A 25,707-nucleotide genomic window follows, 5' to 3' on the forward strand; every position below is an offset into this window, starting at 1 on the left:
GTTAATTCAATAGAATACTAATTAGTATTCTGATTTGTTTACTTGAGGTGCAAACTCACTTGCGAACTGGCTATAAACCTGGGTTCTTCTGAGGGAATGTGGTTTGTATATATGCAGTGTGCTGTAGTTGAGAAAAGTTGGAAACTATTATTCCAGATGTTTCCACAGCTCCTTACTGGAGGATGGTAGATGTTAACTAGCAGAAAATAGAATTATCATTTGATGCTGTCTTTAATTGAAGATTGGTTGTTGGTTTTAGAATGAGTATATCAGTAGCATGACTGTAATTTTCTGATAGACTGTTATACTAATTTTGGATATTTTACTTAACATTTAAGTATTTTGGCAAAAAGTAGTAGACTGATAAGGAGTTGGGGAGACTTGTAATTGAGTCCCCCTTTGGCCAGTACCAGTCATGTGGCTTTCCACAAGGCAGTTGACTTTGTTGGGCCTCAGTTTTCTTGCCCATCTGAAAGGTTAGGTATACATGCAAACATTTCTTTCAGTTTTAATATTTTCTTACATTTTTTGGCAAGTGAAATAACTGGAGAGTGATTTTTGAAAGGGTTTGGATACTTGTTAAGCTTTCTACTGTGTATAGAACAAGAGAGATGAACTTTAAATGATTTCATGAGAAAAATTTTAGTAATAAACATTGGGAAGCAACTTATGAGGTTGCAGATGGAGAATATGTAAGATTGATACTAACCTTGGATGTTTGTAGTAAAGACTGGTGAGTATAAGAATAGATTTTTTTTTAAAAGATTTTATTTATTCGTGAAAGAGACAGAGAGACAGAGACATAGGCAGAGGGAGAAGCAGGCTCCCTGTGGGGAGCGTGATGTGGAACTTGATCCCCGGGCCCCAAGATCATGACCTGAGTCAAAGGCAGATGCTCAACCACTGAGCCACCCAGGTGCCCCAAGAATAGACTCTTAATAGAGGTGCCTGGGTGGCTTAGTTGGTTGTGATTAACTCTTGATCTCAGATTGGGTCTTAATCTCAGGGTCATGAGTTCAAGCCCTGCATTGAGCTCCATATTGGGTATAGAGCCTACAAAACAAACAGTAGACTCTAATAAACCTTTTTCAGTCATGTAGTATGTTTAAGTGATTATAAGATTAAAAAAATTAAAATTTTACATTTGTTCATTGGGAGTTTTATTTACATTTAAAAATATTTTTATTGCTGAGTGAAGTAAGTCAATCGGAGAAGGACAAATATTATATGTTCTCATTCATTTGGGGAATATAAATAATAGTGAAAGGGAATATAAGGGAAGGGAGAGGAAATGTGTGGGAAATATCAGAAAGGGAGACAGAACATAAAGACTCCTAACTCTGGGAAACGAACTAGGGGTGGTAGAAGGGGAGGAGGGCGGGGGATGGGAGTGAATGGTTGACGGGCACTGGGGGTTATTCTGTATGTTGGTAAATTGAACACCAATAAAAAATAAATTTTAAAAAAATTTAAAAAAATTTTATTAAGTTATTTTAATTCCACTATAATTAACATACAGTATTATATTAGTTTCAGGTGTACAATATAGTGATTCAGTAATTTTGTACATCATTACTCAGTGCTCATCATAAATGTACTCTTAATTCCCTTCACTTATTTTACCTCTCTCTCTCCTATCTACCTCCCCTCTGATATGGTTTATTTTATTTTATTTCCTTTATTTTATTTATTTATTTATTTATTTATTTATTTATTTATTTATTTATTTATTTTTAGCTGGGTACAGTATACTTTATTGATGGTACATGACAAGGTAGGGCTCCCCAAGCCCCTTCCCTTCCTGGGTCTGGGATGTAAACTGGAGGTCAGGAGATTCTCAGTATGTTGGGGGATTAAGTTGGGGCAGGGACTCCCCAGCAGCTGAGGGCCTCTCTCTTTCTCTTGTTCTTGCTGGGGCTGGTGGTCCAGGAGGCTCTTACTCCTTGGAGGCCATGTGGACCATGAGGTCCACCACCCGGTTGCTGTAGAATTCATTGTCATACCAGGAAGTGAGCTTGATGAAGTGGTCATTGAGGGCAATGCCAGCCCCAGTGTTGAAGGTGGAAGAGTGGCTGTCACTGTTGAAGTCACAGGAGACAACCTGGTTCTCAGTGTAGCCCAGGATGCCCTTGAGGGGGCCTTCCAGTGCCTGCTTCACCACCTTCTTGATGTCGTCACATTTGGCAGCTTTCTCCAGGGGGCATGTCAGATTCACAGCTGACACGTTGGGGGTGGGGACACGGAAGGCCATGCCAGTGAGCTTCCCATTCAGCTCAGGGATGACCTTGCCCACAGCCTTGGCGGCGCCAGTGGAAGCAGGGATGATGTTCTGGGCAGCCCCTTGGCCGTCACACCACAGCTGCCCAGAGGGGCCATCCACAGTGTTCTGGGTGGCAGTGATGGCATGGACGGTGGTCATGAGGCCTTCCATGATGCCGAAGTAGTCATGGATGACGTTGGCCAGAGGAGCCAAGCAGTTGGTGGTGCAGGAGGCATTGCTGACAATCTTGAGGAAGTTGTTCTCATGGTTCACGCCCATCACAAATGTGGGGGCATCAGCAGAAGTTGCAGAGATGATGACCCTCTTGGCCCCGCCCTTCAAGTGAGCCCCAGCCTTTTCCATGGTGATGAAGACTGTAGTGGGCTCCACAATATACTCAGCACCAGCATCACCCCATTTGATGTTGGTGGGATCTCACTCCTGGAAGATGGAGATGGACTTCCCATTGATGACAAGTTTCCCATTCTCAGCCTTGACTGTGCCGTGGAATTTGTCGTGGGTAGAATCATACTGGACCATGTACACCATGTAGTTGAGGTCAATGAAGGGGTCCTTGATGGCAACAATATCCACTTTGCCAGAGTTAAAAGCAGCCCTGGTGATGAGGTTCCCAATACGGCCAAATCTGTTCACTCTGATCTTCACCATCGTGTCTCAGGGACGCAGCTAGCATTGCACCAGAAGATGCGGCTGTCTGTGGAACGGGGAGGAGCAGAGAGCCTGATATGGTTTATTTTAAATGAGTACCCTCAATTAAAGTTACTATTTTTTTCAATAAGAACATTTTTTATTTTTTATTTCTTTTAAAGATTTTATTATTCACGAGAGACAGGGAGAGAGGCAGAGACGCAGGCAGAGGGAGAAGCAGGCTCCATGCAGAACCCCGATGTGGGACTCGATCCTGGGACTCCAGGATCATGCTCTGGGCCGAAGGCAGGTGCCAAACCACTGAGCCACCCAGGCGTCCCAAGAAAATTTTTTATTAAAGCATACTTCAGGATACATGGTTCTAAAAGATATACATAAAACATTCTATCCAAGAAAAATAGAATACACATTTTCCTTAGGTACAAACAGAAGAATTCCCAGAAGAATCTAAATCACATAGAAAGAGACATGACAAATATTACAAATTTAAGAGGACTGAAATTATACCAGGTATATTCTCTAACCACAGTGGTGCAAAACTAACAATAAAAAAATTAACAAACAAAGCTGGAAAATCTACAATGTAAATATTATATATTTAATACATAAATATTAAGCAGTACACTATTGCACAAACAGTAGAGCAAATAAGAAATCAAATGGTAAATCAAAGTATGTCTCAAAAGAAAAAGAAAGCACAATATTCCAAAATCTGTGGGATGTAGCAAAAGCAGATGTTAGAGTGAAATTTATGCTATAAATTCTTGTATTAAGAGAAAAAGTTCAAATGAAGAACATTACACCACAAGGACCTAGAAAAAGAAGAAACTTATCTGATTGCTGAAATTTAGTAGAGGAAGGAAACAACAAAGAAAAATCCGAAATAATATAGAGACGATAAACAATAACATAACATTGAAAGTAATGACCAGTTTTTCCAAAAAACAAAGCTGGTAGTGCTTTAACTGCATTAGGAAAAAAAGGAGAAGACTTGAAAACCAAAATGAGAAATGGAAAAGAAAATAATATAAGAGATAGCCACAGAAATACATAGTGTGGTAACAGATTACTGTAAACAGTGATAGACTAACAGATATCTTAGAAAAAAACCAGATAATTCCTAAAAATGTACAAGTTACTACAATTGAATCATGAATCTTGAATCCAAAAAATAGGACATCTTCTTAGACCAATAATAAGAATGGATATTGAGTTAGGAATCAAAAATCTCCTGGCACAGAAAAGCCCAAGACCACATTGGCTTTATTGGTAAATTCTACCAAAACATTAAAAAAAATTAGTGACAGTCTTTATCAAAATCTGACAAATAATGGAATAGAGCACATTCAAAATCATTCCATGAGGCCAGTACCCTCTTGTCACCAAAGCAGGATAAAAACAATACAAGAAGGAAAAAAGTCTAGTTTGAAGGATGCCTGGGTGGCTCAGTCATTTAAGAGTCTGCCTTTAGCTCAGGTCATGATCCCCGGGTCCTGGGATCAAGCCCTGAGTCTGGCTTCCTGCTCAGCAGAGAGCCTGCTTCTCCCTCTTTCTTTGCCCCTGCCCCTGCTTGTACTCTCTCTCTTTCAAATAAATAAATCTTAAAAAAAAAAAAAGTCTAGTTCAATATAGGTATTGCTTCTCTTTCTTTTAATGTCCATTTGTGTGTTAAATGTTTCTCCACCTCTTCACTTTCAATCTGTAGGTGTCTTTGAGTTTAAAATGAGTCTCTTGTAGGCTGGGATTCTAAAAACTATTGTTCTGAGGATCTTTTTTAGTCATTCTGTAAACTTATATGTTAGATTTTGTTGAATGTACATGGAAAAATGTTAAATCTGGAGGTTTTATTAATATATAAAATGTTTTAGGAAAGTAAGTCAACTAATAACTTCTGACTTGTATTTTGTTCACCAGGGGTTTACTGTTCTCTAATCACTATTCCTTTATGGCTGATGTACTTGTGAAAACATTATAATTTTTAGGGAGTAATTTTTAAAGTTGACTTCTAAATTTTGTAACCTAATGACTTTTTAAAATTTAGTCTTTTCCATATCATTTACATATGGTAAAGGAAGAGTAGTTTGGAATAAGTTTCCAAATTTGGGTAGGGCATTACTCATAATTTACATAATTTGAGTAATTTTCCCATCTTCTGTACTTTAATAGGGTCTGAATATAATGGTAGTCAATAAATATTTGAGAGATTTGACATTATCTGTGAATTCCTTCATGGTAATATTTATGAAAATATTTTTTCTATCTCTATTAATAAGGAAACATACTATACATATTGTTTCATAATTTTCCTTCATACTATTTGTTGATGAAATATTTTTATTTCTTTTTCAATAGCTAACCCTCTTTTAGAAGCCTTTGGAAATGCAAAGACTGTTCGGAACAATAATAGCAGTAGATTTGGAAAATTCGTAGAAATACATTTCAATGAAAAGGTAAGTGAGAGTGAGTTTGGGGATGTTTGGAAAGTGTTTGTGAAAAACACAAGGGTCTTGAGGTGCCTGGGTCGCTTAGTTGATTAAGTGTCAACTCTTGATCTGGGTTCACATCTTGATCTCAGGGTCATGAGTTCAAATGCTGAGTTGGGCTCCTACCTGGGCATGGAGCCTACTTCAAAAAAGAAAGAAAAACACAAGGGTCTTGTTAGAATTGGTGCTGTACTTGAACTTTTGGTAAATCCATTTGAGTTTTTCTCTGTTACTTTAGTTAACTGGGAGAATATATGTATTTAGTATAACCTTTGTAAATATTGTAAGCTTACATTTATTTAGTTATCTGCTATTTTCCTTGATAAATATTACAACCTTTTTGATATAGACAAATGTTTATTAGAAAAATAATTCAGCATTGGGTAGGGTATGCTTTCAGACCTTAAATACAAACCTGTATTTTCTCTGTTTTGTTTTTCAGAGTTCAGTTGTTGGAGGATTTGTTTCACATTATCTTCTAGAGAAATCTAGAATCTGTGTTCAAGGCAAAGAGGAAAGGAATTATCATATCTTTTATAGGTTGTGTGCTGGTGCTTCTGAAGATATTAGGGAAAAACTTCATTTGAGCTCCCCAGATCATTTTCGGGTAGGTTGGATGAAAAGAAATTATATACAATTTTTGCAAATTGAATTGCTTCCAATTCTAAAACTTATTTTGATGGATTCTGATACCTAGTTGTATGTAACTTAGGTTAAATCCATGTAACGTGATAGAACATAGGTTTCTATTGAGATTTACTGCTAAATTTATAACACTATATGAGGAGATATATAATGGGAAAGAAAAAGGGATATATGGGAAACCACTTATCAATTTAAACTCCTTAAGAAATTTATAATCTGTAATGCTGGCTTTAAAGTTATTTTTGACTTATTTGTTAAAAAAAGTTTTCACCTCTGAATTAATAATGGACCCATGATTGTCTTCCTTAATTCAACAGTAAATATTTATTGCTTGCCCATTGGGTACCAGGCATTGTGCGTGGGTGAAAAAGATGAACAGTTCCTGCTCATGAGCAACTTAGAATCTGGTGGGAAACACATACACACACACAGATGCACAAACACATATAGTCTGACTGATAGGTTGAATGATTAGAGAGAGATATACATAGAATGCTGGGGAATTTGGAAAAACTTCAAGGAACAACTGATGTTTGATTAGAATCCTGAATGATTTTCAAGTGTTAACTAGAGGAAGAAGTAAACACTTGAATACTACAGAGTATTCTTAGTAGATCGAAAAAGATGAACAAAGACAAGAAACAGCTTATAGAGTAAGGCAGGAAGTGGTGGTAGTGAGGCTAGAAAGTTTGGTCTTCTGTAGTTAATAAGGAGCTATTGAAGGGATTTAAGTAGAAAGTTGGATATCAGGTCTATATTTACCTCTGGCTTTAAAATGGAAGGTGTCTTTAAGCAGGTAAGGTAGGAAATGGGTAGAAAATGCAACTATGGGTAAACTGGTTGGAAACCTGTGGCTATAGTAGAAGTAAATTACTTAGTGCTTGAATTTGGTTACCGAGGATGGGATGTCCAAAATACTAGGAGATAAAATTGATAGAACTTGGAGACTGAGTATTGTTAGGGAAGAGTAGTTTGGAATAATTTTCCAAATTTGAGTAGGATAACTGGGTGGGTGTAAATACCATACTAGGGCCAGATGGAAGATTTGTGGCATATAGGATGAGTTTAGTTTTGGAATCTACAGATCATTTTAGGGGAGAGGATTAGAAGACAGTTGAGGGCGGCCCGGGTGGCTCAGCGGTTTAGCACCACCTTCAGTCCAGGGCATGATCCTGGAGACCTGGGATCGAGTCCCACGTCAGGCTCCCTGCATGTAGCCTGCTTCTCCCTCTGCCTGTGTCTCTGCCTCTCTCTCTCTTTCTGTGTCTCTCAGGAATAAATAAATAAAATCTTTTAAAAAATCATTTAAAAAGAAGACAGTTGAGTTGGGTATACTAAGCTGAAGATTATTTTTTGTGCTGTAGTGATACGTTTGGGAGATGTCAGTACTCTGGTAAGAGTTAAAACTGTGACAATGAGTAGATGAGATTGTCCAGAGAGATTGTGTAATATTGAAAAGCACGTGCCAGGATCCAGACTCTGGAATTTGAAGAATATGAGTGTTGAAGAGTTGCCCAAGAAAGAAAGCACAGGTGGAATTGTGTGAGAAGTACAAGGAAAATCAGTAGTGCCAAGAATCACAAGCCAGTTCAAGAATTTCAAGAAGTGGTGACCGGGGATGGTTAGCATCGTTTATAAATTTGCAGCTAAGAAACAGTGTCCCTGTGAGGAGTACGTGGGAATTACGGGAATGGGTAAGGAATGCAGCTTGAGTAAAGTTCTCCAGGTGATTCTGATAATCATATTTGGGTAGGAATCCTCCACATGAGAATCATGACACATATATTTAATTATTGTTCTCTGTGTGTATTTGTAATTTGGCTTTTTTTTTTTAAAGATTTTATTTACTTATCAATGAGGGACATAGAGAGAGAGAGAGAGAGAGAGAGACAGAGAGAGAGAGAGGTGCAGAGACACAGGCAGAGGGAGAAACAGGCTCCATGCAGGGAGCCCGATGTGGGACTTGATCCCGTGACTCCAGGATGATGCCCTGGGCCAAATGCAGGCGCTAAACTGCTGAGCCACCCAGGGATCCCCGTAATTTGGCTTTTATTGCTACTTCAGTCAGTTCTTTTAATATGTATTTGGAAAATTTAAAATTTCTGTGTTAAAATGCTTTATAACGGCATCTGTTTATATCCTTCTACAATGTCTCACCTTCTCTAGAACTCATCAAATTAATTGGGATTTTTAGTTGCCCACATTATCTTCATGAAAGTAGAAGAGGTATTTCTCTACAATGATTTTTAGAAAAGAAGTATAAGTTACAATGAATCATATAAAATTTAATGATGATGTGGCTTTGTTGCCACTGAGTTAATGATAAAGTAATGCAACTATCCTTAATTTAGCATTTCTTTTTGTTTGGAGGCTTGGGAGCATATATTTTGTGTGTTTTACAGTGTATAACCTTTCCTGGCACAATGGCAGGCATCCAAGAAAGGCAGCTACTGAACGTTTTTTTTTTTTTTAATTAAGATTTCATTTATTTATTCATGAGAGACACAGAGAGACAGAGAGGCAGAGACACAGGCAGAGGGAGAAGCAGGCTCCATGCAGGGAGCCTGATGTGTGAGACTCGATCCTGAGTCTCCAAGATCAGACCCTGGGCTGAAGGCGGTGCTAAACCGCTGAGCCACCCAGGCTGCCTTTCTGAAATTCTTTATTAGGTCGGAAAGTTTCCTGCCTCTGCAGTGTGAACTGGGAGGCATGATTTCCTCTCTGGATAAGGAGGACACTAGAAGTACAGTATGTTCACCCAAATACATCTGCAGTCTTGCTTTCATGCATGCATACCTCTGTGTACTTTCCCTTAAATGATTCTGCCTTAAAGTGACTTGAAAATTGTGTTGGTAATTTCATCAGGTTTTTCTGTAATTTAGTCAGGAGCTCCAGTTATAACTCATAGGTAAGGTCATAAAGACAAAGAATTTCAGAATAGTGTTGAACACTTCCCAAAATTTTTTTGTAACTACTCTATCTAAAATATAGTATGTAAAGAATTGTAGAGATACCTGTGTTTGGAAATATTTCTATTAACTACTCATGTATTTTAGAAAATAAAAGGTTTAAAAGATTGTATTATTCAAATACTCAAATATTTTTGCATATGTTTTATGGAAGCATTTGTTGTAGTTATGCAAAGATCCTTGAATAGAAATAAAGCTTGGATAGAATGAAATGGATACAAGAATAGTTAGTTTTTTCTAGTTACAGAAAAGTTGGAAAAAACAGGTAGTAGGTTTTTATACTAAATTTAGCTATCCAAAAGCCAAATATTCAATAAAACAATTGGGGTTGGGGGGATAAAACCCTTCATAGCAAAGAAAACATTTGTTTTGACTCTATGCAATTAAGCTACCATTCTCTCACTAAAATAAGAGTTCTTTTTTGAAATAGTTGCAACTGCTTACCAATATTTTCTTACCTCTTCTATTTTTTTCCTAAAGATTCTAAGGTAGAAAGAATAGCTCATTGTATATCACTTTTTTTCATTGTAGATCATTTTCTGGTTTTATCTGTTCTTAATATTTCATTATAATGGAGGGACACAGATAAATGTATTGATCATCTAAAATATTAATTTATCCCCAAATCATTAAAAATGTAGTATACATTTTTTCACAGTATCTGTGTGATACATGTTTAATCTTGAAATTCATGACCATGGTATAGTGGAATCATAGTGACCTGATTTAAGAAATACTGAAATGTTTAAAAACATTTTCCATCTTGTTTCTTGTGTACTTCTTTCCTGACTACCCCCACTCCCCAAATGTGGGTAGAAAATCTCTTTGAGATTAATAAATTGTTTTCTTCTCAACTACTTCCCAGGTTCTATGTTTTAAAAGTGCTTAGTCTTTAGTGGGCTTCTGGGCAGCAAAGTAAATCATTGAGATTAAAGTTGAAATTGTTATTTGAATACCTATGAAGGTTCATAAAGCAAGTATTATAATTCATGTATGGTCAGTGTTAACTATCAGTAAATATGAAAGGCATGTTTTGAAGAACTGATTTTAAAAATCAGAAATTAAGAAACTCAGGGATATTATTCTGTTATTCAGCATTAAAAATATTACTTGAAATATTAAACCACAATGTGTGAGTTCTTATTTGACACTCTACATATTTAGTAAGAAGGTGATTTTCATTATTATTTGTAGTACTTATGAACTATATTTTTAAGAAGATATTTGATATTGAGATTTAAAATTCTTGCCTTTTAAAAAAAATTCTTGCCTTTAAAAAATAGGAAAGTTTTATGGTATTGGTTTTTATGTTAGTTAATTTAAAATCTACTTTCAGGAATCCGGATTTTTCAATATCCTTGGTTTGATTAGTAGAAGTAAAATGTTTATAATATATAGAAGTGTCAGTTGTAATTGAGAGATTAAATGATATTCAGGTTATATTTAAAAATTCTTTTTGGTTACCACTGTTTGATAAGTTGTGTTTTCTTTTGTGCTGTTTTCCTGTAGATCATATTTGTTATATTTATATATCTTTTTCCTAGTATTTAAACCGAGGCTGCACTAGATACTTTGCTAACAAAGAAACTGACAAACAGATTTTACAGAACCGAAAAACTCCTGAGGTATAGTAGATTATTTTTTTTAATTAAAATCTTTAATACAAAAAAAATACTGAAAGATATATTTTTTTATTTTGGAGCCCAAATAATATTTCATACTTTTTGGCTTATACTTTAAAAAGAAGTGCTCATCCAAGTCTCTCTTAACAGTGTAGTATTTTATGCCTCTGTTGATATCTATCTGTAGAAGCCACAAGTTTTGATTCTTCTTGCTTAGGCCTCAATGCACTGCTCTCTTCCTGTTCTTTTTCCCCCATGTGAGGCTATTAAAATTGCCTAAGAATTATCCTTTGCTAACATTTCTGAAACTTACTCTTACATGACCCACTTGGGATTAAGTATAAAATGTGTCCTTTATAACTTATTTTCCACTTTAAGACTTAGCTCTGAAGTAGACATTAAATAGTGTAAGCATTCTTGTGAACTGATGCTCATGTGTTGTTGTATTTTTCTTTAAAACATTATATTTCTGTAATATACAGAAACAGGGAAAGTTTTACATATAGGTCTTACTAAATTATTATATTTGTAAGGGTAATTAGGTATTATTGTACTATTATTTTAAAAACATCAAATCCTTATTCTAAAAATCTATAACTCTTATAAATTTTAATATGTAATGTTCAAGTAATAGTATTAAGTTGTATCTACTGAAGGAGGTTAAATTATGAAATACTGAGTCAGGATTAATGATAGGGACTAGCTCATTTTTTTTTTTTTCTCATTTTGTCTTTGTTAATTTTGTTTAAAGATTTATATTGAGTATTGTACAGTTTTTATTATGCTCGCCTTTTAATGTGTGAATCAGATGCTTTTGACTCCTTTCAAATGGTGAGATGAATTATGTCTCTAATATGTTCCTAGAAAAGAACAGAAAGCAAATAAAAATTCCCATTATTTTGAATTCTCAGCCAATTGAATAGTTAATTTTTAAGTTGACATTTATCATTTTATTTTTATTTATTTTTAAAAGATTTTATTTATTTGAGAGTGAGAGAGTGCATGTGTATAGAGTAGAGGGAGGGGAGAGAGAGAAAAAAAAATCTTAAGCAGACTCCCTGCAGAGCACAGAGCCTGACGTGGGACTCAGTCTCACAACCCTAACATCATGACCTGAACCGAAATCAAGAGTCAGAAGCTCAACCAGCTGAGCTATCCAGATGCCCTGATATTTATTATTTTAGACATAAATGTCTGAATTATAAATTGTAAACTTTAGTTTATATGACATTCATGGTTGCACTTTAAGAAGTAACTTCAGTATTTATTATGGTATCTTTGTCATGATAACTTTTATTTTTATAATACATTGTCAGAATATAGAAATTGTATTCCTTCCTCTAAGGTAATGGAAACATTACCTAGTAGGATAGTGCAGATGTCCTCAAGGAAAAAGACATATATCTAAATTTGATCTTTGACATGGGAAAAACTAAGTAAAAAGGGAAGAAAACTGGATTTTACTCTCCAAAGAGTAACATGTACTTTTTGTATTCTGGTGAGAATAAAATGTGCTCTTTGCCATTCTAAAATCAGCATACTTTGTGAGCTATTCATATTACTGAGTATATATATAAAATTATATGTGAATAATGGATTAATATGTTTAAATTACTTTTTATGTCTTCTTTATCAGGAGGATGAGGTGATCATTTTGACTAATTAGAATCCTTTGCCTAATTCCATTTGAGTGTCCTAAGCTGTGTGTAATTTTTAGGAGAATGCAGTATTTTTAGTCTGCCATAATAGCAATATATTCTTAACATTTGATTAGAAACTTTTTAAATGAAGTAACCATTCATTTACAAGACTAAAAATTCTGCATGTTCAGTGTTTTTTGTTAACTTTGGCTGCATGTGATCTTCTCCTTTGCTTCTTTTAAGAATAAAATTTCTTTATCTAGACATTTTCCAGAAATTTCACCCAGGCATAATTAAACATTTTAAAGAATTTTGTGGAAGATAATCACAACTTTAGCTGGGAAGCAATTGGCAACTGGGAGGAAAAAAAATCTCTTTTTTGGGACTTTAATGACCAGTTAATTTAATGGAAAGTTAATTCTGATGCTGTTACCTAATGTTTAATTTTACCTATTCATTATCAAGTTCTGGAAAATTCCTAGTCCAATCTTTCTGTGTCCAGTAACCTTTATTTTTCTCCTTATAAGGTTTCTGCAGGCCTAACTTCCTTAATCCTTTTTCTGAGCTTTTTAATAGGTTCTAACAAATGAATACTTCAGATGTAAATTCTTTTAGGAGAGAAAACAAATTTTCTCTTTATTTTTTTCTGAAATGTGAACCATTGCATAAATTCTTAGAGTAAGCACAATGCTTACTAATATACTTTACCTCATATACGTTTATACAGGAAGATTTAAAAAACAATTTTCTGGCCATGAAATTTGGGATTAATTTGTCCATTATTTTTATTACTACTGAATATTCATATAATTGATGGCAGTTAACCTAAAGGAGTATGATGCTAAATGTTAGATTTGAATTTTTATTATAGTTTTTTACCTTAGCTCTTTTTGACCTGTGGATTCATGTTGATTCCTTTCAACCACTTATATTCCTTTCTTTTTCACTCAATTTATATTTTTATCCAGCATTATAATGCATTGGAATTAAAATTGTGATTTAATTGGAAAAATCTCATTCAATTTTTGACTGATTTTTATTGAGGTAATTGTAGAGTCACAGACAGTTGAAAGAAGTAATACAGAAAGATCCTGTGTATATTTTGCTCAGTCATTTAGTTTTTGAGTTGTTAGAATAGTAAAGCTTTCCCATTGACGTATTTTATTTTTGCATGTTATATAGTGCATTAATAGACCTTGCAGAGTGGTTTTAATGTAAATAATGATAAAGAGCAATTAATTGAGGTCTTCTTGTTTTGTAGTATCTTAAGGCAGGTTCCTTGAAAGATCCTCTGTTAGATGACCATGGAGATTTTATTAGAATGTGCACAGCCATGAAAAAGATTGGTTTGGATGATGAAGAAAAGCTTGATCTGTTCCGGGTAGTAGCTGGTGTTCTGCATCTTGGAAATATTGATTTTGAGGAAGCCGGCAACACTTCAGGTTCGTTTGTGGTTGTTTTGTTTTATTTTTATTTTTTATTTTTTTTAAAGGTTTCATTTATGTATTCATGAGAGACACAGAGAGAGAGAGAGAGGCAGAGACACAGGCAGAGGGAGAAGCAGGCTCCATGCAGGGAACCCGACATGGGACTCGATCCCGGGTCTTCAGGATCAGGCCTTGGGCTGAAGGCGGCACTAAACCGCTGAGCCACCTGGTTGTTTTGTTTTAAAGAGGAATAAAATTAGAAGTTCTGTCATTTCTTTGTCATATGTAAATTTAATCTGTTTGTGTGCAGGTTTTGAAAACCCTGAAATTTCTAGAACGTATTGTGTTACATGGTACGTCTTGGAAATGAAGGATGCTGCATTATTAGTGACTATGAGCTCTCTTTTGAACAAATCAATAATACTGTTGGGGAATAATTCATTTTATGAGGCATAAGTAACTGTGATTATCCGGGTCACATTTAGTTAAAATTTTCAACTTTTACAGTATGTACACAGAATAATTCTCTACTATCTATTAAGGTATTTTGACATTTTTCTGGTTTATTGGTATAAACTTGGATCAGTTAATTAGGGCAGTTGAATATGTACAAGCTCATATGCTTTATTATTTGGAAAAAATAGGTTCTAGTTTATGCACATTGAAAAGAACATTTAATGCCTGCATGATAGTAACTTTTATATAATCTTAAGTTTGATCCATGAATTACAGGGGTTGGAAAACTGTAGCCCTTGGCCAAATTTGACCAGCTGCCTGTTTTGTAAATAATGTATTGTTGGAACGAAGCCACACCCATTTATTTATGTCTATCTGTGCCAGCTTTTGTGCTATAGCAGCAGAGTTTAGTAGCTGTGACAGAAACCATATGGCCAGCAAAACTTAAAAACCTGACACTTAAGAGAAAAAGAATGTGACTCCTGCATAAATACATTATTAAAATATTTTATAACACGAATGAGTTAAAAAAATCGAAAGCACCATTTAATATAGTAGTCAATAGCAGGGCTCTAGTGTTAGATCCCAGAAGCTCTCTGACCCTTGTTTTTTTCATTTGTAAGATAATGAAGAAACAGTCCATGAGAAGTGCTTTTAAAGGATAGTGCCTAGCAATAGTATATATGTATGCATATAAAGAAGGAGCACAAGAGGAAGAAAAAAGAACATTTAAAAAATATCTGCTGCGTGCAAGACTCCTTACAACAGTGTTTCATCATAAACAATATAATCTAAACTTTATAAAAATAATGAGGTAGGGGATATTATCTGCATTTTATGGAAGTGGAACCTGTGCAGAAGTAATACATTTATTAATGAAGTTATAGACGTGAGAGAGTTGAGTTCTACCCATGACTGACTAACTCAGGTTCTTCTGATCATTGTCCCAAGTTGCCCTCAGTCACTGAGCCTCCCTGAGAGTCCTGATCTGTAGATGAGCAGACTGAAATAGACAGTCTTACTGACTTTCAGATTTAGTATCCTGTGATTCCATAAAGTCAGTTACATCAGATGCAGCACAGTGTAGTGTTTAAGAGTACATGCTCTTGAGCCAGAGTATTTATCACCAGCGTATTACCTGCTTGTGTGGTATTGGGCCATGAACTTCACCTCTCTGTGTCCCTAGTTTCCTCATCTGTAAACTGGGGATAATAATATTCTTTGCCTCATGTTATATAGAGGAATAAATGGATTAAATATTAAATGATGTCAGTACTTATGTCCAGCACATAATAATCACTGTGTTTTTAATGAATAAGTAAAATAAAAATACAGATTAATTCTAGTTTTGGATGTAAAAAAGCAAAATCAGACATGTTCTTAGCGTGCATTAAAGTTTTAGTTTTTTTGAGGGATTTAAAATTCTTATTTTGAAAATTAGAATACATCTCATTTGTTAATGTAGTATTGTTATACTAAGGGAGTAAGTGGGAGTTCCAAGTAACACAAAAAAGTTTAGATTAAGGCACAGTTTGGAAATATTGTTAGAAGTGATAGTTGGTATTTTCACACCTCATTTATTACTCTGTGGTAGACTATGCAGATGTATACAGAGGATCGTAAATGTGATATGATCCAGTTAGTTGAAAAGCATTTAAACACTCAAAAGGCAAATAGCACATATTTATATTATCTTTTATTTTTCTTCTCAAAAATCCTCTGTTGAAAGGAAGATGAGCAGAAAGCAGAGAGGATTAGAAAGAGGCAATAAATCAAGAAAATTAATAAACTAGGTTATTTTGGGGCCCAGGGTGACTCCGTCAGTTAAGTTTCTGCCTTCTGCTCAGGTCATGATCTCCAGGCCCCGGATTGAGTCCCATGTGGGCTTCCTGCTCAGCGGGGAGTCGCTTTCTCTCTCTTTCTCCCTCAGCCCATCCCCAATGCTCATTCTTTTTCTCTCTCAAATAAATAAATAAAATCTTTAAAAAATAAAATGGGTTATTTTTATTTTAATTAAGGCTTACATTTTATTATTTATCTTTTCTGTGACCCTTCCTGTAGATCCAAATGGTTTCTTTCTAGTTAGAATTGTTTTTTTCCCCCTAGAGAGCTCAATTTTGGCATGTCCTTGCAGTTTGAAAAAGCTGTGGATATTTATGTAATTATTTTATCAGAAAATTTATTCTCTTATAAATGTTTAGAAGATTCTTATAAAAACTGAAAAGTTTTTACATGATAGCATATGCAAAATATGCCTTTTGGGACTTTCCTATGTTTTTAAAATTCTGCAAAACAGAGGTAAATGCTATTTTAACAACAAATTTAAAGAATGTTCAGAGAAGTTCTTTTTTTGGAAGGGGAGTGACATGAAAACCTTTGATTATTTTACAGTTTTGCCTTTTTAAAACCTTTAAAATAAATATCTTCTTAGGTTAGCCTGAAAGTATGTGAGAAACTTCGCAAAACAGTTAAAAATAAAGATGTTTAAATATATTAATGAATTATTGGTTAATCAGTTTAGTGAGAGCTATATAACTTAGATAATCTGTGTGTGTGTAGAAACTAGAAATCAGTAGTTAGCTTATTTTCCTAGAATTAAAGGTTCAGTATACTTCTAAGTATTCTTGTCCCCTTGTTCTTTTTCTTTGGTAACAGCTTTATTGACGTATAGTTCATAGACTGTTCAATTCACCCCCTTAAAATAATTTTTTGGTTTTTAATATACTCGAAGTTGTGCACTTCAGCATTATCCTTGAAGTTAGTTTTGAGAACATTTTCATCACTTCAGCGTTCACCTCTCCTTCTTTCCCAAATCCCTCAGCCTTAGGCAGCCACTAATCTACTTACTTTATAAATTTGCCTGGTATGGGAATTTCGTAGAAATAGAATCATACAATATGTGGCCTTTTGTGACTGGCTTCTTTCTCTAGCATAATGTTTTCATGGTTCATCCTTGTAGCTTCCTCAGTACTTCATTTCTTTTTATTGTTGAATAATGTTCCATTCTGTAGATATATCACTTTTTTTTATATGTATATCACATTTTTTATCCATTTGCCATTTGATGAACATTTGGGTTGTTACTGCCTTGGGCTATTATGAATGATACTGCTGTAAACATTCTTCCATTTTTTTTTTAATGGGCATATGTTTTTTACTTCTCTTGAATATATGCCTAAGAGTGGAATTGCTGTCATATGGTAACTCTATGTTTAACCTTCTGAAGAACTGTCAGATTGTTTTTCAAGGTAGCTGTATTCATTTCACATTCTTATCAACACTGTATGAGGATTACTGTTCCTCCACGTCCTCACTGATGCTGTCTGCGGGATTATAGCCATAGTAGTATGTGTGAAGTGTTTTACCTCATTGTGGCTTTTGTGTTTTTCTGAAGGCCCATGAGTTTGAACATTTTTTCATGTCTTTATTGACCGTTTGTATTTATTTTTTGGAAAAATGTCTGTTCAAATCCCTTGCCCATTAATTGGGTTGCCTTTTTGTTGTCAAATTTAAAAAAATATATTCTAAATACAAGTTCCTTATCAGGTATATAATTTGCAAATATTGTCTTTCAATCTGTGGCTTGTCTTTTAAGTTTTTGGGTAGTGTTCTCTGAAACACAGAAGTTTTTCATTTTGATGAAGTCTAATATTTTCTTGTGTTGCTTGTGCTCTTGGTACCATATCTAGGAAACAACTGCTCTGAGATCATGAAGATTTATGTCTGTGTATTCTTCTAAGACTTCCCTAGTTATAGATAATAATTTAGGTCTTTGATTATTTTTTAGTTAATTTTTATTTATGATGTAAAGCAGGGGTCCAGCCTCATTCTTTTGCATGAGGATATCTGGTTGTCTCAGTGCCATTTGCTGAAAAAACTGTTTTTTTCCCCAAATGAGTTATCCTGACAACCCCTTGTTCTTATGGAATCTCATGGTTTGTTTCTCCTGAGACCAGTCTGTTAATTAGTTTACTTATTTTTCATGGTAAACTTATTTTTTTTACTATGATTTTCACACATTTTTTTGTAGTTTTGAAATTAGATTTGAGTTGAATTATTTATAAAAATTGAACCTTAAAAAGTAAAATGTTCACTTTTAAAATATTAGTAGTAATAATACAAATAATAATAGTTAACCTTTATATAGTGCTTACTATGTACCAGGTACTGTTTCAAGAACTTCACCTATATTACCTCACTAATCTCAGTAACAGCCTTATCAGGTAAGGTTAAGTACCGTTAGTATCCTCTAAATGGATGAAGAAACTGAGCACAGAAAGAATAAATGACTTGTTTGGTCACACAGCTAATGAGTCTTAATTAGCCCAGAGGCTAAAGCACTGAAATATAGTGTCTTTCTATATAATACATATATATATATAAATTAAAAATATATGTTAAATATATATATATATATATTTTATATATATAATATTTTTTAAAAAATCCTCCATAACTAGAAATCTATGGATATAATGTACAGGGAATAGCAGTTATCTCCTCACCCTCTTCCTCTTTCCCAAGCAACATGAACACCTGCATATGCATGCACAGGTACACACAGATGCACTACACACACAGACATAAAACCTCATACGTTGACAGACAGCCACATTGATCTACTAAAGTGGCAACATTTGCTATTAAAATTATTCCTTAAAGTTTTCAGGAATCATATGAATTTTAATAAGGTACTGTATTTCTCTAGGGATTTACAGGGATTATAATCTATCCATATATTTTGCTTGCTGGGTCATAAAAAATGAAACAGTGGCAAGTTGATATTGATGGGCTGAAGGATTATATCATGGACTGCCTCGAGAGAGGATCTTCCATTGACCTTGGCAGTATGAGCGTCTGACAAGGGTGGTGAAAAAGTGAGGTGAAATTAAAAGTCACAAGTTAGCCTTGTCTATTCCATAAATTTATGTAAGTGAAGTAAACTTCTAAGAAATGGATCATGAGAATCTGATTTATATAATGTCTGATAACTTCAAATCTAAATGCATTTTCATTAGGTGGTTGTAATTTGAAGAATAAATCTACTCAGGCATTGGAATATTGTGCAGAATTACTGGGTTTGGATCAAGATGATCTTCGTGTAAGTTTAACTACAAGAGTCATGCTAACAACAGCAGGGGGCACCAAAGGAACAGTTATAAAGTAAGTTCCTTAACTCCTTGCTCTAAAAATCTTGCCTTGTGGTTTGTCAAGGAAAAATCTTTGAGAACACTGAGATTTAAAGTTGATTTTCATGTATGATTCATTCTTTTCATTATAATGTTCTAAAACATGTACTCGAAAGATAAGAATTCTGTGCAGTTCCTTGCAGTAATCTACTATATAAATAAATGCTGACTTCCACAGCTCTTAAAGTGGTTCCTTACAAATATGCTGCATGGTACAGATTTATAGTTTATAAAGTAAGAGAGGTTTACTTTTGTACAACTAGAAAAATATGAGTTGATTATGTTAATATTTGTTTTAGGCAACAAGTTTTATTTTTTTTTAAAGATTTTATTCATTTATTCATGAGAGACACAGAGAGAAGGCAGAGACATAGGCAGAGGGAGAAGCAGGCTCCTTTCAGGGAGCCTGATGTGGGACCCGATCCCGGAACTCCGGGATCACACTGTGAGCCAAAGGTAGACGCTCAACTGCTGAGCCACCCAGGCATCCCAAGACAACAAGTCTTTTTTTTTTTTTTTTTTTTTTTAAGATTTTATTTATTTATTCATGAGAGAGAGAGAGAGAGAGAGGCAGAGACACAGGCAGAGGGAGAAGCAGGCTCCAAGCAGGGAGCCCGACATGGGACTTGATCCTGGGTCTCCAGGATCAGACCCTGGGCTGAAGGGGGCACTAAACCGCTGAGCCACCTGGACTGCCCCCAAGGCAACAAGTTTTTAAAAATTTTTCAAGGTTGTTTTTTTTGAGATATAATTCACTTTTTTAAAGTGTATAGGTTAGAATATTTTAGTATATTTGCAAGGTTGTGCAACCATCACCATTTGGTTTCAGAAGGCAACAGATCATTTTACTTTAAAAGTGATTTTCTTTACAAATGGCTTGTTCTAAAACTTACTAAGTAAAACTCACCTTAGTAAAGCACTCAGAAAATGGAATTTCCCCTTGCCTCCCAGATTCTTCATTTATAGGAAATTGCCAAGATTTCTTAAATCTGTAACCAAGAGCTTCTAGGTTGTATTTGGGTCTCTGTACACTTTTGGCTCAATATCCTATGTTTGAGGCATTTGTTTTTTATACTATAAAATTGCTATTCAGCCATCATTCTGAGGCACTGTTAGATCTTCATTTGTGGGGGAAAAAGTCAGATCCTCTATCCCTTCTGTCCCTTGCCTAATATGGCAGTTCATGAGCTCTAGTGACATATTTTAGGAAAAATTTCAACAAATTAAGCCAAGAAGGATTTAAAAACAAACTTCTAGCCACTCAAAAAATTTGGTAAACTCTTAAACTTTGGGAAGCATTAGCAAGGTACGTTTAGCCTGATTCTTTGCTAAACTAATTCCAAGTTATTATAAAGTAAACCTTAGCAAAGAGAATGTGTAGTACTGCCATACAGTTGCTTTTCCTTGGAGATATTTCTGGTGCTCAGAGGAAGTCCAGTAAAAGCATAGATGTGTGATCTTCAGGTAGCATTTCCTTCATTTCCCCTTTGTTCTAAAGTAGTTGTTTTAAGTGTTATATGTATGGAGTGCTCATAAAAGATTGATTTAAGAACGGGTTCTGTTGTAGGAAGTATAAGTTGGAAAACCAGTTTTAAAGGGTATTCAGTGTCAGTCTAACCTGAAAGACTTTTAAGTTTACTTCAAATTTGACATTTTTTCCTGGTGCTCCCATAATGCCTCATACTTACCTTTATGATAGCATTTAGCACGGTGTTTGAAAATTCAGTTTTATGGAAGTTTCTTCATCACACTATAATTTTCTTTAGGAAAAGGGCTGTGTGTCTGTATCTGCAACATCTGGAACTGATACACCATGTAATTACTTATAATGAATAGTAGAATTGGACAGTCCAGATTTTAAGATTGTAAACATTTCTTCCTAAACAGTGTTAAACAAGATACCATACTTTAAAGTTATCTTGAATTAAGCAGTTTCTTTTGCATTTAAAGAAAGTCAAAAGGAGTCTTCCTTTTATTATTAAAAGTAATTTTATTATTATTATTACTTTGAATAATTTTTTATATTTTCAGCACGTATAATAAAGCATAAATTAAGATTAAACCGTTTTTTGAGCCAAACTTCTTTTACTCAATAAAACATTTTTTATCTATGTGTAATTTCTTTAGTTCTTTTAGTATGCTTCTTAGCCCCATTTATTTGTGCCTATTCACAAATGACCTTTTGTAGCTATTTATTTTGTTCTTCACAGTGAATGTGTTTAGATAGATATACTTTTATCTGGGGTATCTGATGTTATTTTCACAGTTATTACTATAAAGAATTTTCATTGGTATAGTCTTCTTTTATAGGGTACCCTTGAAAGTGGAGCAAGCAAACAATGCTCGTGATGCCTTGGCAAAGACTGTCTATAGCCATCTTTTTGATCATGTGGTAAACAGAGTAAACCAGTGTTTTCCTTTTGAAACATCATCTTATTTTATTGGAGTCCTAGATATTGCTGGTTTCGGTAAGTATAGTTGTTTGTGAAATTGTACTTGGTATTTTCAATTCAATTTTTCAGATATATTTAGAATAAAAAAGCTACTTTTCCCCTTGTCATACCTTTCACTTGATGTACTTTCAGTTATATGTCCATATTTAAATTTCATTTCATAATATGATTTAAATAGGAAGTTGATGCTTCAAAAAGGGAAAAGCTTATAGATTTTGGTCACACTAATGCTAAAATTAAAACATGTTGATTGAGGAGCACCTGGGTGGCTCAGTCGGTTAAATGTCTGACTCCTGATTTTGGCTCAAGTAATGATCTCAGGGTCATGAGATCAAGCCCTGCTTTGGGCTCTGCATTAGGCGTGGAGCCTGCTCAAGATTCTCTCTCTCCCCCTTTTCCTGTGCTGCTCCGTCACCAAAAGAGAAAAAAAAAACAAATATGTTGATTGAAACCATTATTGTTAGATGTTTCTGTACTCCTAAACAAATGCAAGTGAATAAAGGTAAAGTCTTGAGAGCTACTAATAAAGAGAATTAAGTCATTAAAACCACTGACTGTAGTGTAGTGCAGGGTACAAGCTGACGTAGCAAATAAGCAAAACTCTTTGCTATGTGTAGAAATTCATTATTAGTATTGTCAGCAGATAGCTGTTTCCAGTGAATTTCCACCAAATGAAAAAATATCTATATTAAAGATATAAGTATATAATATAGTACATAAAGTAGATAATATGTGTATTCAAGATATTATATGTTAATTTATATTTAAGATAAATATTTGAGAACAACCACAGGGCTATGCAATTAGAAATGAATCACTAGCATCTGAGTGCCATTTTGTTTTGAATGACTATCTTGTAAAAATCTCAGAGTAAATATGTTTTATATTGGACTTTATCACTGTAGGTGTTCCTTCTGGCTTTGTAAGACTGGTGTTTTCCTTCTGTGCAGTTTGTTTGCTTTTGCCAAAGAAAAGTATGAGTATTTACTTTTGGGGAGGGGTAGAGTTTTGCTTTTGATGTGATACATATTTTAAAACTTATAATTATCAGCTTTTGTTCAAAGGTAGAAAAACACTCCTCATTGACTTAGGATTTCAAAATCTTCAGACATTTGTTTCATGGTCTGCACCAGTTTTATTGTGATAGGCACATATACAGAATCATAACATTTTAGAGGTGCAGGTATCTTAGAGATAATGTAATACAGTCTTTTCATTTTTAAATGAGTTAAAATTCATAATACTTTTTATAGCTATCATTTTACAGATTATACAGAAACATATCTAAAGCACTTGTAATTTTTTTAAAGAGGCGGAGACACAGGCAGAGGGAGAAGCAGGCTCCATGCAGGGAATGACGTGGGACTCAATCCCCGGTCTCCAGGATCCCGCCCTGGGTTGAAGGCGGTGCTAAACCACTGAGCCATGGCGGGCGGGGGGCGGCCCTAAAGCAATTCTATTTTTTTTTTAAGCACTTGTATTTTAAGCCATTTTTGTTCTTTAGTTAATGTAGATAGCTTTTAACACCTATGCTTAAGAAAATCATGTTGTAAGTGGCTTACATTTTGTATATTTTACTCTATGACATTTATCTCATTTAATACACATCATTTTTGTGGAGTAAAATACAGTATTTTCAATACTTAAATACCTAACAAAATTTGTCTTGAAATAAGAGCATCTGGGGAGTTTTCAACAATTATATGTATTTTTTTTTACTTAATTTTAAATTAAGCATTGATATAATAAAATTTTATCCTAATTATAAATTTATAATGTGAACTTTATCTGATGATGACTTTTGATTTTGGTTTTGTTTTCAGAGTACTTTGAACATAACAGTTTTGAACAATTTTGCATCAACTATTGCAATGAAAAACTTCAACAATTTTTTAATGAAAGGATTCTGAAGGAGGTAATTGCCATTACAATTTAAATTTAAGAACTGTATTAAGCTATTTTAATTTCAAGGAACAGAGACATGCTGCAGTTACCCTGATTTATGGAGTATAATGTAAGGTGGCTCAGGGGATCAAAGATGCATAGGACAGGCCCCCAGTGACCTAGATGTTGCTCAGGCACTTCAGAAGTGTTAATTGTACACTTGATGCTTAGGGACCCAATACAAACTCTAATAGGCACCTCCTGAGAAGTGAACATCTGTTGCTTCTTATTAGTGACTTTTGCTAGACTTGTAATTTTGCTTGTTTCTTTTTCTGAGTTTGTTGCCTTTGCTTCTGCCACTGCCAAACAACTTTCTACTTTTATCCGTGACATTGACATCTCCTATCCTTCCTCTGTCTCTCTGCTTTTGCCCACTCTGCTACCTGTTCACCCTTTCTGTGTTGCAGGAAAACCACCAAATCAGGGGATTCAGTGTGGCAATTGACCAGAGTGCCTCTGGCCAGTGCTTTTCTGCCAGGTTACTGTGTATACTGCCCAGTTGCCTGTGAATGGGATACCTATGGCTGGACACTGATCTCTCTGGTCTAGGAAAGTACTTACTGTCACTACGCCTAGTAAATATCTGTGGGCATGGTTGACACTCACAATCCCAAGTCGAGGAAAGTTATTTCATAATTCTTTAGAGTACAGAATAAGTAATGGTAGATTTGGATCACTTGATTTGTGATTACATTCACCATTCTTACCTTGTATTTGAATTCTCCAATATTTTCCTACTAATACCTTTGGCTTTCTTCCTTTGAGCTATTTGAGGTATGTTTTATTGAATGTAGGTAGTAGAGTTACAGGGAACTCAGAAATGGTCTAGTTCGGCCTTTTATTTTACAAATGAAGAAACTGATTATCAGAGCAATTTAGTGACTATTGCAGGTCTGAACTCACCTTCCAGCTGCTGGCCCACAATACTGTGTTCTCCTCATATTGGTACTGCTGTTTTCCAAGTTCTGTTCTCCACTGTATCTGGACTTTAAATGTGAAATATTCTTTCCTATTCCCATTCCATTAATCTTTTCACATTTTAGTATATTTTTGTTTTTATGGGTTTCCCAGCACATTCCCTTTTATACTTTTTTATTTGGATACTATATTTAAGCCAGTTCTGGCATAAATGAACAGGTAAATCAAATACTTATCAGTTCAGATAATCACTCTGAAAATATTTTATCCAGCCACATTAATTCTTCTGTTACTATTTTAAGTGGTACATATGTGTTTCTCATTTAACATGCCCTAATTCTTCCCTTCCATGCCAGCCCAGCAAGCTTTATTTTTATCTAGAAACATGACAAGGAGACAGTATCTTGCTATATGTTTATTTTTAGAACAATTCTTTTTTAATATTTTATTTATTTATTCATGAGAGACACACAGAGAGAGAGAGAGGCAGAGACACAGGCAGAGGGAGAAGCAGGCTCCACGCAGGGAACCTGATGCAGGACTGGATCCTGGGACTCCAGGATCATGCCCTGGGCCGAAGGCAGGTGCTAAACTGCTGAGCCACCCAGGGATCCCCTAGAACAATTCTTTAAAATAAATGTTTGGATTTCAAATTCAGATTGGGTCTTAAAGGGACACTGACTTCTAAAATGATAGAAACCTTTTCTAGTATATCTTGTGGGAGAAAATATTTAAACATTTGGGAAAAAAGATTAAAATACATGTCAACCTAAGCTCATTGCATTGTTCATTCATCTTTGATAAAATCTTTTTTTTTTTCTTTAATTTTAAGAAGGTGCCAGACTTACATCTAGGAATTCAACTTTAATTTGTAAATTTTTTCTTTCAAATGACACTTTATTTTTCCCAGTGTTATATTCCTTGTATGTTACAGTGTGTGGCTACTCGAGCCCATTTGCAGTTAATTGCTGTTTCTTTTATTTTAGCGCCTGGCTGTACATGTTAAAAATCTCTTCTGACTTTGGACAGTGG

The 25,707-nt window shown here is 34.7% G+C and overlaps 1 protein-coding gene and 1 pseudogene across 14 annotated transcripts in view; one reads left to right on the top strand and one right to left on the bottom strand.

The window, feature by feature from the left end:
• The window catches only part of MYO6 (myosin VI), a 141,420-nt gene that overhangs the window by 71,035 nt on the left and 44,678 nt on the right, over positions 1 to 25,707 (top strand). For all 14 annotated transcript variants that reach the window (XR_011996883.1, XR_011996884.1, XM_026007384.2 and 11 more), the window contains exons 8-14: positions 5,282 to 5,379; positions 5,855 to 6,019; positions 10,571 to 10,651; positions 13,550 to 13,730; positions 19,190 to 19,334; positions 21,671 to 21,828; positions 23,637 to 23,728. Coding sequence is in view for 12 of the 14 variants with exons in the window: in XM_026007384.2 (XP_025863169.1) it covers positions 5,282 to 5,379; positions 5,855 to 6,019; positions 10,571 to 10,651; positions 13,550 to 13,730; positions 19,190 to 19,334; positions 21,671 to 21,828; positions 23,637 to 23,728 (920 nt within the window). In the remaining 2 variants the exon portion in view is untranslated. The remainder of the gene's footprint in view (positions 1 to 5,281; positions 5,380 to 5,854; positions 6,020 to 10,570; positions 10,652 to 13,549; positions 13,731 to 19,189; positions 19,335 to 21,670; positions 21,829 to 23,636; positions 23,729 to 25,707) is intronic.
• On the bottom strand, positions 1,816 to 2,929 carry LOC112926371 (glyceraldehyde-3-phosphate dehydrogenase-like; annotated as a pseudogene).

Source organism: Vulpes vulpes, chromosome 1, assembly GCF_048418805.1.
Source record: "Vulpes vulpes isolate BD-2025 chromosome 1, VulVul3, whole genome shotgun sequence".
Taxonomy (NCBI): domain Eukaryota; kingdom Metazoa; phylum Chordata; class Mammalia; order Carnivora; family Canidae; genus Vulpes; species Vulpes vulpes.